At 46.7% G+C, this 14,795-nt stretch overlaps 1 protein-coding gene across 2 annotated transcripts; it reads right to left on the bottom strand.

The window, feature by feature from the left end:
• Positions 1–3,206: 3,206 nt before the first annotated feature.
• On the bottom strand, positions 3,207–14,176 carry FKBP1B (FKBP prolyl isomerase 1B). 2 transcript variants are annotated; one of them, XM_043604438.1, is made up of 4 exons: positions 13,985–14,176; positions 9,675–9,722; positions 4,904–5,016; positions 3,207–3,860 (listed from the first exon to the last, which is right to left on the bottom strand). In XM_043604438.1, exons 1-4 carry the CDS (start codon positions 14,019–14,021, stop codon positions 3,816–3,818), a joined length of 243 nt encoding a protein of 80 aa, XP_043460373.1. In that variant the 5' UTR covers positions 14,022–14,176; the 3' UTR covers positions 3,207–3,815. The 2 variants fall into 2 exon arrangements, with proteins under 2 accessions (XP_043460373.1, XP_043460372.1); XM_043604437.1 differs by having other exon boundaries at positions 3,207–3,815; positions 13,985–14,175.
• Positions 14,177–14,795: the final 619 nt, after the last annotated feature.

Consider the following 14,795-nt stretch of genomic DNA (forward strand, 5'->3'; position numbering starts at 1 on the left):
ATATCTTTGCCATAAATGGAGTATTTAATGCTTGTTCTTATATGCTCCCACAGCATGGAAATCGTATGGTTTTACATTCACCACAGCTTGGCAGCTTGGAAGATAACTATAATTTTCTCTTTATAGTTTAGGCATGGCCAAATGGAAAAATGTGGACCGACTGTTTTGGATATAACTATAACCCCAAATCAGTTTGAAGGGTATAAGCGCTGAATCATTTAAATGTACAAAAGTATCTACTTTACTTTTAAATGCATTTAGCTTTAAGAAAATATGCTGTTTTATACTTTGGGTACTGTCTTGCCAAAGCCTACTATTGAAAATGAAGAAATTACCCTTGTTTTTAATTACTGACTAATGTCAGTGCTTTTTGAAAGCACTATAAAAGAGGAGAAAGAATTATTTCTAAGAAGGGCAGGAGATCACAAAGGAGCCATAGCTTTAATTTTCTTATGAAAGCTTTTATGAATTCCTTATCATTTGTGTAATGCATGGTGCCCCTTTAGGTATTTACTAATGTAAAATAATTTTCTAAAAGGCTTTTTGGTGGGCGCCTGGGTGGCTCAGTTGGTGAAGTATCTGACCAGCTCAAGCCATGATCTTACAGTTCATGAATTTGAGCCCCATGTTGGACTCTGGAACCCACTTCAGATCAGCTGTCTCCCTCTGTCTCTGCCCCTCCCCATCTTGTGTGCTCTCTCTCTCTCTCATAAAAATAAATAACATTAAAGGCTTTTTGGTAAGGGGAAAACAGACTTACAGTGTGCTTGTGTCTACATGGCAGACTGGCTTGCCTCGAGGGCAGTTGTTTTAAGTTAATAACCAGGGAAAATTGCTTCTATTGACAATGATGGCCAGTCCATCATTTGGATTAGTCTATCTGTTATCTGAATTTCATGACCTACGGCTAAGAGTTTTAAAAATTCCAGTTATTTGGCAATTTTGTGGCCTGTCCCAGTTAAGTTATAAGAACTTGAATTCTGTAGATAAATATTGAGCACCTACTCTGCCAGGTCTGTGTGTGCTTTGATGCTGAGGATATACTTAAAATCAGTCCACTGCACCAGGCATTGAAGGCTCAGCTTTCCAAACTGCTTTTAAGAGTGCAAGGGGTGGGGCGCCTGGATGGCTCAGTCAGGTAAGCGTCCGACTCTTGGTCCCAACTCAGATTGGGATTTCGCGGTTCGTGAGATCGAGCCCAGCGTCAGGCTCTGCGCTGACAGCGTGGAGCCTGCTTGGGATTCTCTCACTTGCTCTCTCTGCCTGTCCCCTGCACATGCACTTTCTCTGTCTCAAAATAAATTTAAAAAAAGCACACGGGATGATTGTGTTCCTGCACGTGTACGTGCGTGCACATATGTGCTAGAGCTGCTTTGTGTTTACCCAGGTTAAATTTTGAGTTTCTGACAAAGATTTTGTACGGATAGATAAAGTGTTGACAAAGAATTTGAAAATAACTGGTATGACATGGATCTCATCACCACTCCTGCCCAACAACTTTCAGTGGCTTTCACAGGACAATGTCCAAACTCATTAGCATGGTGTCTCATCATTTTCTGCATCATCTTTTAAGAGCGCCAGGAAAGCAAGGCCTGCAAAGCCTAATGTATCCTTTTCAGGTGCTAGCCAGTAGTTACTTGCATTGGTTGGTTTGTTTTTGTTCCCTTAGTGGGTGTCTCTCATTACCACCTAGGCTCTGAATACTCTGAGACCTTATACGACTCCATAGTGGACACCTGAAATGGTCCTTGATGCCATTTTTAATTTTATTCTACTGGTGTTACAGCAGAAAACATGAGTATGTCTCAAAGGCTAAGTTCTGAGAAATTATCAGACATTTGTGTCGTCAAGGAAAATGAGGAACAACGAAACTCTAAAGGAAGGAGTACAGTACCCTCTGGCTGGTCTGCTCCTGTAACAGAAGTGAGTCCAGAGACTGGGTGATTAAAAACAAAGCAGCCCCAGGGAACCTAAGTGGTTCAGTTAAGTGTCTGCCTTTGGCTCAGGTCATGATCTCACAGTTTGTGAGTTCAAGCCCCATGTCGGGCTCTCTGCTGTTGGCACAGAGCCTGCTTCAGATCTTCTGCCTCCCTCTCTCGCTGCGCCTGCCCCACTCTCACACTCTCTCTCTCTCTCTCTCTCACAAATAAATAAATAAACTTAAAAAAGTAAAGCAGTCCCTTTCTCACTTCATTTTCTCCATAAGTACTGCTAACTTCTCAGCCTGTCCTCAATCTTAATTCTAAGTCCTGACAGAATAACCCTGACTATGGCTAAGAAAAATCTCCTAACCACATTGCCCCAGGCTCCTTTGACAAACACACAACCCACCAGCAATAAGTGGGAATTTCCATAAGTTACAGTAAATACAGATGAAAATAAGCAGTATATGTGAAAACAAGTTCAGAATCCTACATTCTACTCCAAAGTAATTCCTCAATGGGAGGGCAAATCTAGATGAAACTAAGCAGTAAATACAAAAACAAGCTCAGAATCACACATTCCTTTCAAAAGTAACTTCCCAGTGTGAGTTAGTGTATGGCTCCAAGACCTAACACACCCTTCATTTGTTCAGGTGCACAGTGAGTGTTCTTTTCCATCTGGGTCAGGAACTCCTCTAAGTCCAAACAGACAGACGTTGCAAGGTCACATAAAGTGCTCAAATCCTATGCTGGACTGCTAGCAGTTTGAACACGATATATTCCTTTAGTTATTCAGAGAAGAATTCTGAGCCTGTGAGGTGAGTGGCAAGTTAATACTTACCCTGTAGGGCTTTTTAGAGGGTTGGTGGCAACTGTATTTAAAAATATATCGGGGCGCCTGGGTGGCTCAGTCGGCTGAGCGTCCAACTTCGGCTCAGGTCATGATCTCACAGCTCAGGAGTTCGAGCCCCGCGTCCAGCTCTGTGCTGACAGCTCAGAGCCTGGAGCCTGCTTTGGATTCTGTGTCTCCCTCTCTCTCTGCCCCTAACCCACTTGCATTCTGTCTCTGTCGCTCTCAAAAATAAATAAACATTTTTTTTTTAATTAAAAAAAAATATATATATATATAGAACAAGGCCCGGCATGTACAAATACTCACATCATAGCTATTATGTTTATTATCATTCCTGGCTACTTGGAAGTCTCCTTTCCACTCTTTCCCAAGGGCAACTGGCTTACGCATTCCTTAAAGCACTTCCTTCCTACAATAAGGATGGACAGGAATTTGTCAAGCACAGAGCCTTTATTTTACATATCATTTCCAAAGAGGACATTGTGTAAGTCAGCAGCCAACAGAACTTCTAAGTGAGAAAGTAACAGCAAAGGTAACTGGCTCAAGTCCCTCTGTGTATACCATGTACATTTCATGTCTGAGCACCTTGTGTGTCTGGCTTAAGTAAGGCAGTGTAGATTGTGCGAACAAGAAATCTGTGTTCTGCGATCAGAAATGGCTACTGCATGCATCACGCAAAATGCACAACCTGAAATGTTTTGATTTGCAACCGAAGTTTCCTTAAGCAAAGATGCGCGTGAACAATGACGAACACATACAGAGCAACTTGGGCAGAGAATGGATAATGCCGCGGGGCAGTGAGGTTAGCGTGCTGATCAAGAGCCCCAAGCAGGAGGAGCCGTCCCAGTGGCAGAGCAGACTAGGAAGGTGGGCAGCAGCCATCTCCAGCCACTTCGAGCTCCTTCCCGCCTTCACTCTAAGTTGAGCAGCTCCACGTCAAAGATGAGGGTGGCATTGGGAGGGATGACACCAGGGTGGCCCGTGGCTCCATACGCCACATCGGGGGTGCAGGTCAGCTTCGCCCTCTGCCCCAAGCTCATCTAGCAGGGATGGGGGCAGATGGGGAGAGGAGAAAGAGGACCCAGCTTGATTTAAAAGAAAAAAGTAAGATAACTATGGCATTTTCCCAAACTATCCTCCTGATAACTCTGAAGATCTGAGATGAATTTTCTGTGTGGCACACTGAAGTGATGCAGAATTTGGATTCTGTCTCAGACTAGCAGAGACTTCACTGTGGGGCACTAACTTCCACAAAGTAGTCCCAAATTCATTCATCTGACAACCACTGCTGGTTATTCATTTAGCGCATGGCCTAAACACTTCAAGGTATTCCTAATTGTTCCTCACCCCCTTCCAAAAGAACCTAAAGAGGGTGTATAAACAGCACATGTACAAGTACAGAATCGAGGAGGTAAGAGAAGCAGTCCATTAAAGACATTAAGCAATCAGAGGCCACCGCAAGGAGGCGAGGGCTAAGAGACCTACACTAAAAGCACTATATGACTTCACAGACCAAGGGAGAAGAGTGTGAACCAGGGCTCCACACAGCAGTCATCAAGAACGTCTGGCATTGGTCGGACAAATTGTGAAATTTGAATAAACAGATCTAAAAATTTTAATAACCAACTCAAACATTTGAATGTATTGGTTAACAGTACTGCATCAATGTTAATGTGTAATTGATCACAAATTAATGTAATGGGATCATTTTACCATGGTTATGTAAACTGTTAACATTTGGGTAAAGAATATACGGGAACTATTTCCGTGATATTTTTGCAAGGTCAGAAATTACTTTTTTAAGTTAAAAAAAAAATACCTTGGCCCACCACCCCCCTCCACACCCCCCAACTCTCTAGCTGCCTCAGTCCCAGACAGCTGGTAGCTCGTAGCTAGTTCTGAGCAAGCCCACAGGGATGTGCTTGGAATGAGAGCCCCAGCGACTTAAAGTCATGCTGGCAATGAAAGGGAAGGAGTGGGGGCACAAAGCCAGGGGCTGAACCTAGATGGCGTCACCATGCCGTAGCAGTAGAGTCAAAGCAGTGGCGGTCTGTGATAGGGCAGGGGCGGTGTACCGAGCCCAGACTCGAACTCCTCAAATCCCCCCTAACGAGGATCCTCATCCTACCTGGGCTGCACCCTCTTCAAAACCCTTGATGACTTCCTGTTTGCCAATTCTGAACTTGAAAGGTTTGTTTCTGTCTCTGGATGAATCAAATTTCTTCCCATTTTGGAGCATTCCTGTGAAAGCAAGAATAGGGTGGAGAAGAGCTGTGGCCATGAGTTAACACCCATTCTGGGTCCACATATCTAAAATGGAATTCCTATTCTGTACAAACCTGTGCCTCTTCAGATCTCCCTGCCCGTCCTATTGCCCAAGCAAGAAACCCAGATACCTCACTCTGCCTTACCCACTCCCTCAATATGGCCTATCACTTAGTCCTACATGTCTTTGCAATCTACTTACGTTCTACACGTTCCATTTCTACTGCCACCACCCTGGGACCACACCAAGTCACCATCATGTCTCACTTGTGCACAGGAACACCCTCTAACTGGTCTTTCTCTCCACTCTCACTCCTCCTTTCCAGTCTCCACTCGGTACCCAGAATGACGGTCTTTCATAAACATCTGATCATATTACTCTCTTGCTTAAAAGGATAGCAATATCCTCTTGTCAATAGCTCCCGTGGCAGAATCCAAATGCCTACACTGGGCACAGGCACTTCAAGATCTAGCTACTGCCTGTCTGATAACCCTCTCTCTGCTCTCCTCTTTCTTTCCTTTCCCCCATGTCTTATTCAGGTCACACCTTTCTCAAATACCTTTCCCAAATACCTCTCAAATATACCTTTCTCAAATACCTCTGCACTTTACAACTTTTTCTGTGCTACTTCCTCAGCCTAAGCATGTTTCTGCCTCAGGTTGAGTCCTCACCTGTTTTCCCCCAACATGCAAAACCCAAAAGCCACATCATCGGGCGCGTGGGTGGCTCAGTCAGTTGGTAAGCGTTGGACTTTGGCTCAGGTCATGATCCCGCCCTGTGTTGGGCTCTGTGCTGACAGCTCAGAGCCTGGAGCCTGCTTTGGATTCTGTGTCTCCCTCTCTCCTTCTGTCCCTCCCTCACTTGTGTGTATTCTCTCTCCCTCTCAGAAATAATAAATAAACTTAAAAAAATAAAAGATTCTCTCTCTCCCTTTGCCCCTCTCCCCTGCTCATAAAAAACAAAACAAAACAAAAAAACAAAGGCTACATCATCCCCGCCCCCCCCCCCCCGCAATGAACAGAGTAAGGTGACCCAGCCAGTCAATGGTGGCCCCCACACCCCATAAAAAGGGCCTATTTGAATCTGGAACACTCCAGTGCTGTCTCTAACAGTCTGCAGCCTCCCTTAGCCAGGTGTCATCCCTGATGTACAAATATTGTCTCATTCCAGCTGTCTAAGGCTCGAGAACTGTGTCTTTCTCTCTTTTTAAAGTTTATTTGTTTAAGCAATCTCTGGACCCAATGTGAGGTTTGAGCTCACAATCCTGCGATCAAGAGCCACATGCTCCACCAACTGAGCCAGTCAGGTGTCCCTCAAGAGCTGTTTTGGTATTTTTAGTTCTTATCGGTGACTAGTTCAAAGGTCAGGCCTGTAAACAATGCTCTTCCACGATTTCTTCGGGCAGCCCACAGACCATGACAAAAGCCAATTTGGGACCAGAGAAAGATCTGGCCTGTGAGTTCAAAGACTGGATACCGACTTCATTTTGGCACTAACTCATTGTGTGAAGTTAGACAAATCACTGCCTTTCTCATGGCTTCAGATATGCCATGTTTAACATGGGCGGTCTGAACAAGCTTAATGTCTGCGCATCCATGATTCCACTCCTTCTAATTCCTACAATTTAAATATATACAAGGGAGAGTATTATTTTCCTACTTTCTAGGTAGAATAAATTGGACTCTTGCCCTGGGTATTAAATCAGGCGAAGGAGAAAACCCTTTACTAAGGAGGTCTTACAAAAACTCATGCATACACACAGGTTGCTAAGATACTCCAATACACAGAAATGTTCACATGTGCTCATGGGCACCTAAGCACACACATTCAGAAGAAAAACCCTGATGCTCAAACAGATGCTCAGAAAATATTTAGATCCACAAATCTACATATAATTACACAGACATATACTTGAACATATACACATATGGATACACACACACACACACACACACACACACATACTCCATTTGATAATTGACTTCCTCATTCCCCAATTTCTTCAGATTTCATATACTTCAGACCAGATACAGTTATCTACAGCTACAAGTTCAGCCAAAACAATTCAGCCTAGAAACAGACCAACATCTATACGGTTACTTGATTTGACAAAGGTGTCACAGCAATGCAACAGATAAAGGATATATTTTTTTAAATTGCTGTTGCTGGACCAACTATATATCATATGGAGAAAATTAACCTTGAGCCCTACTTTATGCACACACAAAAAAATTCCAGATAAATCACAGATGTAAGTATGAAAAATAAAATAAGAAGGCTTCTATAAGATAATAAACAGAAGAATATCTTCATGACCTAGGAATAGACAAAGACTTCTGAGCTGAACACAGAAGTACTAACTATAAAGGAAAAGATTGATACGTAGGACTTCATTAAAATTAAGAACTTCTATTCAAAAAATGCCATTGAGAGAGTGAAAAGACAAGCCTTGGCATGGGAGGTGACTGGAATCAGTGTAACCAACAAAAGACTCATATCCAGAATATGTAAAAAACTCCTTTAAATCAATAAGTAAAAGGCATCCAACCTAATTTTTATAACTGGACAAAACTCGAGCAGACTAAAGAGGATATTCGAATGGCCAGTAAGCACATGAAAAGGTACTCAACTTCATTAGTCATCAGGGCAATGCAAATCAAAACCACAATGAGATACACTGGGCACCCACCCAAGGGGGCCAAAAACAAAACAAAAACGTGATAATGCCATGTGTCGATGAGGATGCAGGGGAACTGGAGCCTTCCTACATGGCTGGTGGCAGTGGAAATTGGCACAACTACTTTGAGAAGCTGTTTGGCAGTATCTGTTAAAGCAGAGGATAGGTACAACCCTATGCCCAAATAACTCCACTTCAGGGTATATACCTAAACAAAATGTGCACATACGTGCACCAAAAGACACCTACAAGACTGTTCAAAGCAACAGTATTCATAACAGCCAAAAACGATCAGAAACCCAAGTGTTCATCAATTCTAGAAAAGATAAATTGTGGTACATTCATACGATGAACTGTATGGGAATAAAAAAGAACCAATGACTGTGGACAAATCTCACAGACATAGTATTGAGTGAAATAAGCCAAACACAAAAGAGTACATACTCTGTGATTCCATTTATATGGTATTCAATAACAGGCCTAGCCAATCGATGGGGACAAAAGTATGAATGCTGGTTACCTTCAGGGAGGTGTAATGACTGGGAGGAAGCAGGAGGGAGATGCCAGGGGGTGCTGGAAATGTACATGTTGATCTGGGTGGTGGTTATGTAAGTGTGATCACTTCGAAAAATTCCATTGAGCTGTACATCTTAGATTTATGTCCTCTACTGTATTTATTTTTAATTAAAAAGTTTACCAAAAAGTCCCCTATAATCTCCTGCTGGGTTTGATGAGACGGTCCCTCCCCACACTCTTGGCTGATGCTAGTGTTTAATGCACATGGCCTGCTCCCTGTATCTACTCCGAAAAGTCTTTGCAAAAGGATGTTGTGGTTTTAGTAACTTGATAAGCACTGGTCTGTCTACAACATGTAGAACAGATAAATCAATTACACAGGTCAGAGGCCCCAGGGGACTCATGGTAATTAGGCCAGTCACAGGGAGATAACACACAGCTCTAGCTCACTGACGCCAGCCACCGGCAACACAGCTGTTGAGAAATACCCACACCGTCTGCCTAGAATTAACCTGGCACTTCACACTGGCCCAGAGAACTGCTAAAAATGGCCCCATCTGAATACGTCCTAGGAATTAAACTGGCCTTGCCGTCTGCTAAGTGGCTGTCACCAACTTTGCCACATTGGGAAGCAGGTCACAAGGCAGAGCATTCACTTCTCTTGGAACAAATACCTGCTTATGATCTTCCTGCCAGCAGTCCTCAGGAGCTCCATCTAGAATGTTCCTCAGCCCACCTGACCTTCCAATACAGAGCATCCAAGAGGGGTCCGCAGAGATGTGGGGCTCTCCTGCAAGTCCAACAGTGCCCTGAGACAGGCACTGCTGTTGCCCAGCTGTCACACTGCAGCAGAGCCTCTGGATGACTTGGCTCTGCCACTCCCCACAGCCCCAAAGGAAGGAAGGAATCCTGCCTTTTCACCTTTGTGTCCCCAGTGCCCACACAGCATCTTGCACACAGTAGGTGCTCAATAACAGCACGCTGAATTGAACAGTCTACTTCTGAAAAAAGAAAGGAAATGCTGAGGAAGTCACCCTCCCCTTCTCTAATAATATTGTAGGAGGAAAAGGGAGCCTGCAGGGAAGATCAGGGCTCTCAGAGCTTCAAGAAGGGATTTCTAAATATCAGACAGAACAAGGAGGGCCAGGCTCCACCCTGCCCACAACGGAGGGAAGGGAATGGAGGTGCCTGGCCCAATCAGAGGCTGGCTCCACAGATGGCTCCTGCTGGTACAAATGGGGAAGGGGTAACCTTGCAAGCCCCCTTTCCCATGCCCACAAGGCTGGCTCGAGAAGTAGGGGACAACTGGTCACAGGGAGACTTGGCTACCTTGGGCTTTGGGCCTGATCTAGGGAGCAGATACCTCTAGAGAGGAGTGCAGAGGAGAGACCTCCCTTGGGAGGGGCAGGTCTGGATGAAGGCTGAGGGAGCAAAGCCTACCTGTGTAATGCACCACACACGTCTGTCCCTTCTTGGGGAATGTCCTTCCTGCAAGGAGACATGAGGGCAGATGAATGAATAGGGCATTGGAAAAAGTCACTTGGGACATTCAGATGTGACTATGACCCAGAGCTCTGACCCACATTCCCCTCCATACCATGGAGATGCCCACGGCTCTAGTTCTGGCTCTGTGCCTTGTATGAGGCTTTTTATTTGATTTGAACTTTATTTCCTTGGGTTCCTCAACTATGCTCTCTCCTTTCTATTTTCCTTTCTTAAAATTTTAAAAAAATGTTTATTTATTTTTGAGAGAGAGAGACAGAGTGTGAGCAGGGGTGGGGCAGAGAGAGAGAGACGGAGACACAGAATCCAAAGCAGGCTCCAGGCTCTGAGCTGTCAGCACAGAGTCCGACTAGGGGCTTGAATGCAGCAGCCATAAGATCATAACCTGAGCCGAAGTCAGATGCTTAACCAACTGAGCCACCCAGGCACCCCATTATTTTCTTTTCTTTGATCATTCCTTTTACTTTCCTTCATCCATTCCACAAACATTTTTTTAAGTTTATTTATTTATTTTGAGAGAGAGACAGAGAGAATTAGTGGGGTAGGAGCAGAGAGTGCGGGGATCCCAAGCAGGCTACATGCCGTCAGCACAGAGCCCGACATGGGGCTCAAGCTTATGAACTGTGAGATCATGACCTGAGCCAAAACCAAGAGTTGGACACTTAACTGACTGAGCCACCCAGGTGCCCCCATTCCACAAACATTTACTGACAGCCTACTATGGACTAGATTCCAGAAACACAGAGCAACCTATGAACTCATGGTGAAGTTAGGGAAACAGATCCATAAATAATAGATTACAATGGAGGATGATGACTGCAACCAAGGATTAACAAGCATAATCATTCACAAATATTTACAGAGTATCTACTATATGTAAAGCCTGGGCCTGATTTCAGGGACACAGCAGGAAACCATAGAGACAAGATCCCAACTCCTTTGGAGTTTACATTCTAATGGGGGGAAACAAAACAATACACAAATAAACAAGACAACTCTAGATTATGATAATTCTTTAAATGAAATAAACACAATGATGAGTTAAAGAGAGATACAATGGACAGACCATTTTAGAAAGGGTGATTCAGGATGGCCTCTCAGAAAAGGTGACATTTGGACTGAATCTTCAAGGATGAGCAAAATGCTGGGGAAAGCCCTACAGGAAGAGGGAGCTCCAAGGGCACAAACATTGGGGCAGGAAAGGACTGGAGCATTTGCAGAATAGAAAGGAGGCCTGATGACTGGAAAGAAGAGAGGGAGAAGGAAGCAAGTGGGAAAAAGCCAGATCATGCCCAGCATTGCAGAGCCGGATTTAATTCTAAGTGCAACAGGAAGCCACTGGAGGGTTTTAAGCAAGAGAATGACATAATCTGAATTAAGATTTTATAAGATCACTCTGACTGCTGTGTGTAGGATGGACGATTAGGTGCCTGTTTCAATAATCCAGACAGGAAATCAATTATGGCTTGAATTAACGTGGTGGCAGCAGAGAAGAGAGCAAAATAGATATATTTGGGAAGCGGGACTGACAGGGTACACTAATGGAGTGGAGATGGGTCTGGGATGAGGGAGAGGGAGACATCGAGTACAACACTTGGGTTTTCAGTTTGGGGAACTGGATGGACAGTGGAACTAATTCCAGGTGGGGAAGACTGGGGAGGAGAAGATTTGAACAGTTGGCAATTTAAAAAAATATATATTTTTTTAACATTTATTTATTATTAAGAGACGGAGCGTGAACAGGGGAGAGGCAGAGAGAGAGGGAGACACGGAAGCAGAAGCAGACTCTAGGCTCTGAGCTGTCAGCACAGAGCCAACGTGGGGCTTGAACTCACAAACCGCAAGATCATGACCTGAACCGAAGCCGACTGAGCCACCCAGGCGCCCCGAGCAGTTGGCAATTTTGAGATGCCTATTAGACATCTATCTGAGCTTATGTTGCAATAGGCAGATGGAGTTATCTGTACTGGAGCTATAAATCTGGGTGGAATTTACCAGGCCACAAACCTGGGTAACAAAGCATTTGGGAAGCTAACAAGTGAGCCAACATGTAGAGGACTCTATGGGAGTCAGGGAAAGCATCTGAGAGGAGATCATGGTTCAACTGAGTCTTAAAAGATAAGCAGTTTGCCAGAGGAAGTAAAGGGAGATAATCTGGGAAGAGTGAACAACATGTTCAAAGGCCTAGAATCGAGCCACAGTGGGATCCCTGTCTGGCTCACCGCTCTAACCCCAACTACATAGTACACGTTCAATAAATATTTGCAGAATGACTGGCGTGTTTAACAAATTTGCAGGCAGCCTGCTAAAGCTAGGGGAAATGGTGGTAGTGGGGGTTGCTACTGGTAGGAAGAGATGAGGCTCTGGTGTGGAAGGTAAGACTCGGCCGGACCACCATCTGTCTGCAGAAGGAGATGGAAGATTCATTAAAACACGAAGCGGGGGGTGGGGAGGGTGAGGAGCAGAATGGGACAGAACAGTCACATATGCATTTTAAAGAGTCCACAGGCTACAGTGTGAAAAATAGGTGGTGAGTTAGGGAGGCCAGATGGAAAGCAGAGAGGTGAGACTGAAGGTGGTGAGCCCAGTTTAGAGGATATGCGGAAATCCAAGTGAGAGGTGATGTTGGCCTGAACCAGGGCAGGGGCTACAGGGATGGAACCCAGAAATTTTCAGCAGAAGGACTTGAAAGGACTTGGTGTGGGGCTCGACCAAGACGGTGTTCCCAATGTAACAGTACAGTAGTTTGGCCCTTCTGTGCTTTCCTGGCTCAAGAATTTAGACTGTTAAAAGTAGAAGGCCAAAGCTCTTTCAGGCTTTCTCTAAAAATCTAATCTCCCTCGGGGTGCCTGGGTGGCTCAGTCGGTTAAGTGCCCAACTCTTGATTTCAGCTCAGGGTTTCTGAGACGGAGCCTCGCATCTGGCTCTGCACAAACATCGTGGAGCCTGCTTGGGATTCTCTGTCTCTCTGTCTCTCCTCAGCTTGTGTGTGTGCACACTGGGGGTGCACACTCTCTCCCTCAAAATAACTCTAAAAGCTACTATGAACCAAGGAAGGGAGAAGAGACCTGCAGCCCCCTGGCAGAAATCAATGACAGTGCCCTGGGGTGTGACAAGGTGTCAGGGAGATGCCTCCTGGGATCCAGCACCATAGTTCCCAGCTGGGTCAAAGAAGTCTGTACCTGCTGGGTGATCAGGGTAGTGGCTAGGATCTAGGAATCACTGCCTTTTAATGAGGAGGGTGGCCTGGAACCCTGAGGTCCTCTCATTTCCTAGAGAAGGTGGGGGTTGTCAGTTATGTCTCACGTGAAATTTGTCTGTCAAATTCTGCTGCAGACATGGGGACTCTGGACTGGATTAAGTTTCATTTAAAAAATTTAAAACTGGCTATTCCTTGCACATCCATACCCAATTATACAAGAGATGTCTGGCTTGGGGAAGTGAGTGGTGCCAGTCCTGGGGACAGGGAAAAGGCAATACAGAGGAGCGCTGGGAAGTGGGGAGGACAAGGAGAGTTAGTTGTTTTGGACTTGCTGAATTAGGTATCCGTGGGACATCCAGATAGAGGTCGAGCAGCAGCTGGATAAATGGACCACCTTGAACTCAGGTCGGAGATCTGAGCTGGAGGCTTAAGTTTGGAGGCCATCGGTTTGCAGACGGTAATGAAAGCCATGGGAGTGTACAGGATGGCTGGAGAGGCTGAGTGGGGCGGGGAGGATAAAGCGAGATGCAGAGGCGGAGGGAGCGCTTCTTCCTTCCCAGACTGGCTCGGTCCCCACAACGTCTCACCGCCCAGCCCACAGGGGCCGCCCGACCGGAGGCCCGGAGGGGGGCGCATTGGAAAGGGTTGCCCCAAACAGAAGAGAACCCTTCCAGCTGTTTCCAGAGCTCACCTAGCAGGGCAGGGAAAGCAGAACTAAAAGCCTGCCCTGGGAAACCAGCAGTAGCGGATAACCGAGAGGTTCCAGCCGAGGCAGCGGCGGCCCGAGGCCCCCGGGGCGGTGGCGGGCCGCAGACCCCCGCCTCCTGGCCGCCGCCTTCGTTCCCCTAGGTGAGCCGGCGCGGAAGGGGATGGTGGAGGATCGTCTGCTAGATTCCCAACAATCCTTCCTGGGATCTCCTCTCACCGCCCTCATCCTATGCCCGCCTCGGATTCAGCACCCTCCGCGCCACCTCTGAATCAGACCCCCGCCCGCCCGGCTCCGCCCCGGGACCCTTCCTCCTCCCCCAGCTCGGCCGCCCGGTACCGTCTCCCGGGGAGATGGTCTCGATCTCCACGCCCATCGCAGTCCCACTGGCCCCGCCTCCGAGGGTCCCCGCTGCTGCCCCGACCCCGGCTCGGCTCCGGCCCTGGCCCCGCTGGCTCTCCGACTCGCCTCCCCGCCGCCACTGCAGAGCCGGAGGAGGTGCGGCGGGAGTCGGGACCTGCGCGGGGAGGGGCCACGGGGAAGGGGGTGGCGGGGCGGAGCGGCGCGGAAAGGTGGGGTCGGCTGGGGCGGGGCCCGGGGGAAGGGACCCTGAAGCGGCTGCTCCCGAGCTTGCCAGGCTAAGGGTCGTTAACTGGGGAGGATGGTGAGGGAGACATGAGACACGCGCGCATCCACCCACCCATCTATCCATCCACCCATTTATCCATCTATCTATCCATCCGTTCAACACAAATTTACCTAGCATCTACTCTGTGCTAAGCTCTGGGGAGTCAACCCGGTCCCACAGACTAGGGGAAAGCCGGCAACTAAACCAACACTTTAAGTAGATACGCTCACTGCCTTGGAGTTCAGGACGTTATGGAAGCACCTGAGAAGTACTTACTACTCTGGCTTGGCTGCCGGGATTGCAGGAGCAATCTGGGGATGCGAGGTGCGGGGGAGGGGAGGGTGGGAGGAAACCAATCATTACCTTACCCCAATCACCCTCAACCCTCATTCAAGCTTCCCGCCTCGTTCTGCCCCACTCACAGGTAGGTTCCCACCTTTCGAGGCAAAGAACTGCGCCCTGATGATGACAGTTAAATTGAGGTAGAATCCATGTCGTCAAAGAACGAAATTTGTGACGGGT

The sequence above is a fragment of the Prionailurus bengalensis genome, chromosome A3 (genome assembly GCF_016509475.1).
Source record: "Prionailurus bengalensis isolate Pbe53 chromosome A3, Fcat_Pben_1.1_paternal_pri, whole genome shotgun sequence".
NCBI classification, from domain to species: domain Eukaryota; kingdom Metazoa; phylum Chordata; class Mammalia; order Carnivora; family Felidae; genus Prionailurus; species Prionailurus bengalensis.

Excerpts from the sequence above, each read along its gene's own strand:
- FKBP1B (XM_043604437.1), bottom strand. The coding sequence starts at position 14,021 with ATGGGCGTGGAGATCGAGACCATCTCCCCGGGAGACG. Across the intron at positions 9,723-13,984 it reads GACCATCTCCCCGGGAGACG|GAAGGACATTCCCCAAGAAG; the intron begins GTACCGGGCGGC and ends GTCTCCTTGCAG. Across the intron at positions 5,017-9,674 it reads GTGTGTGGTGCATTACACAG|GAATGCTCCAAAATGGGAAG; the intron begins GTAGGCTTTGCT and ends TTGCTTTCACAG.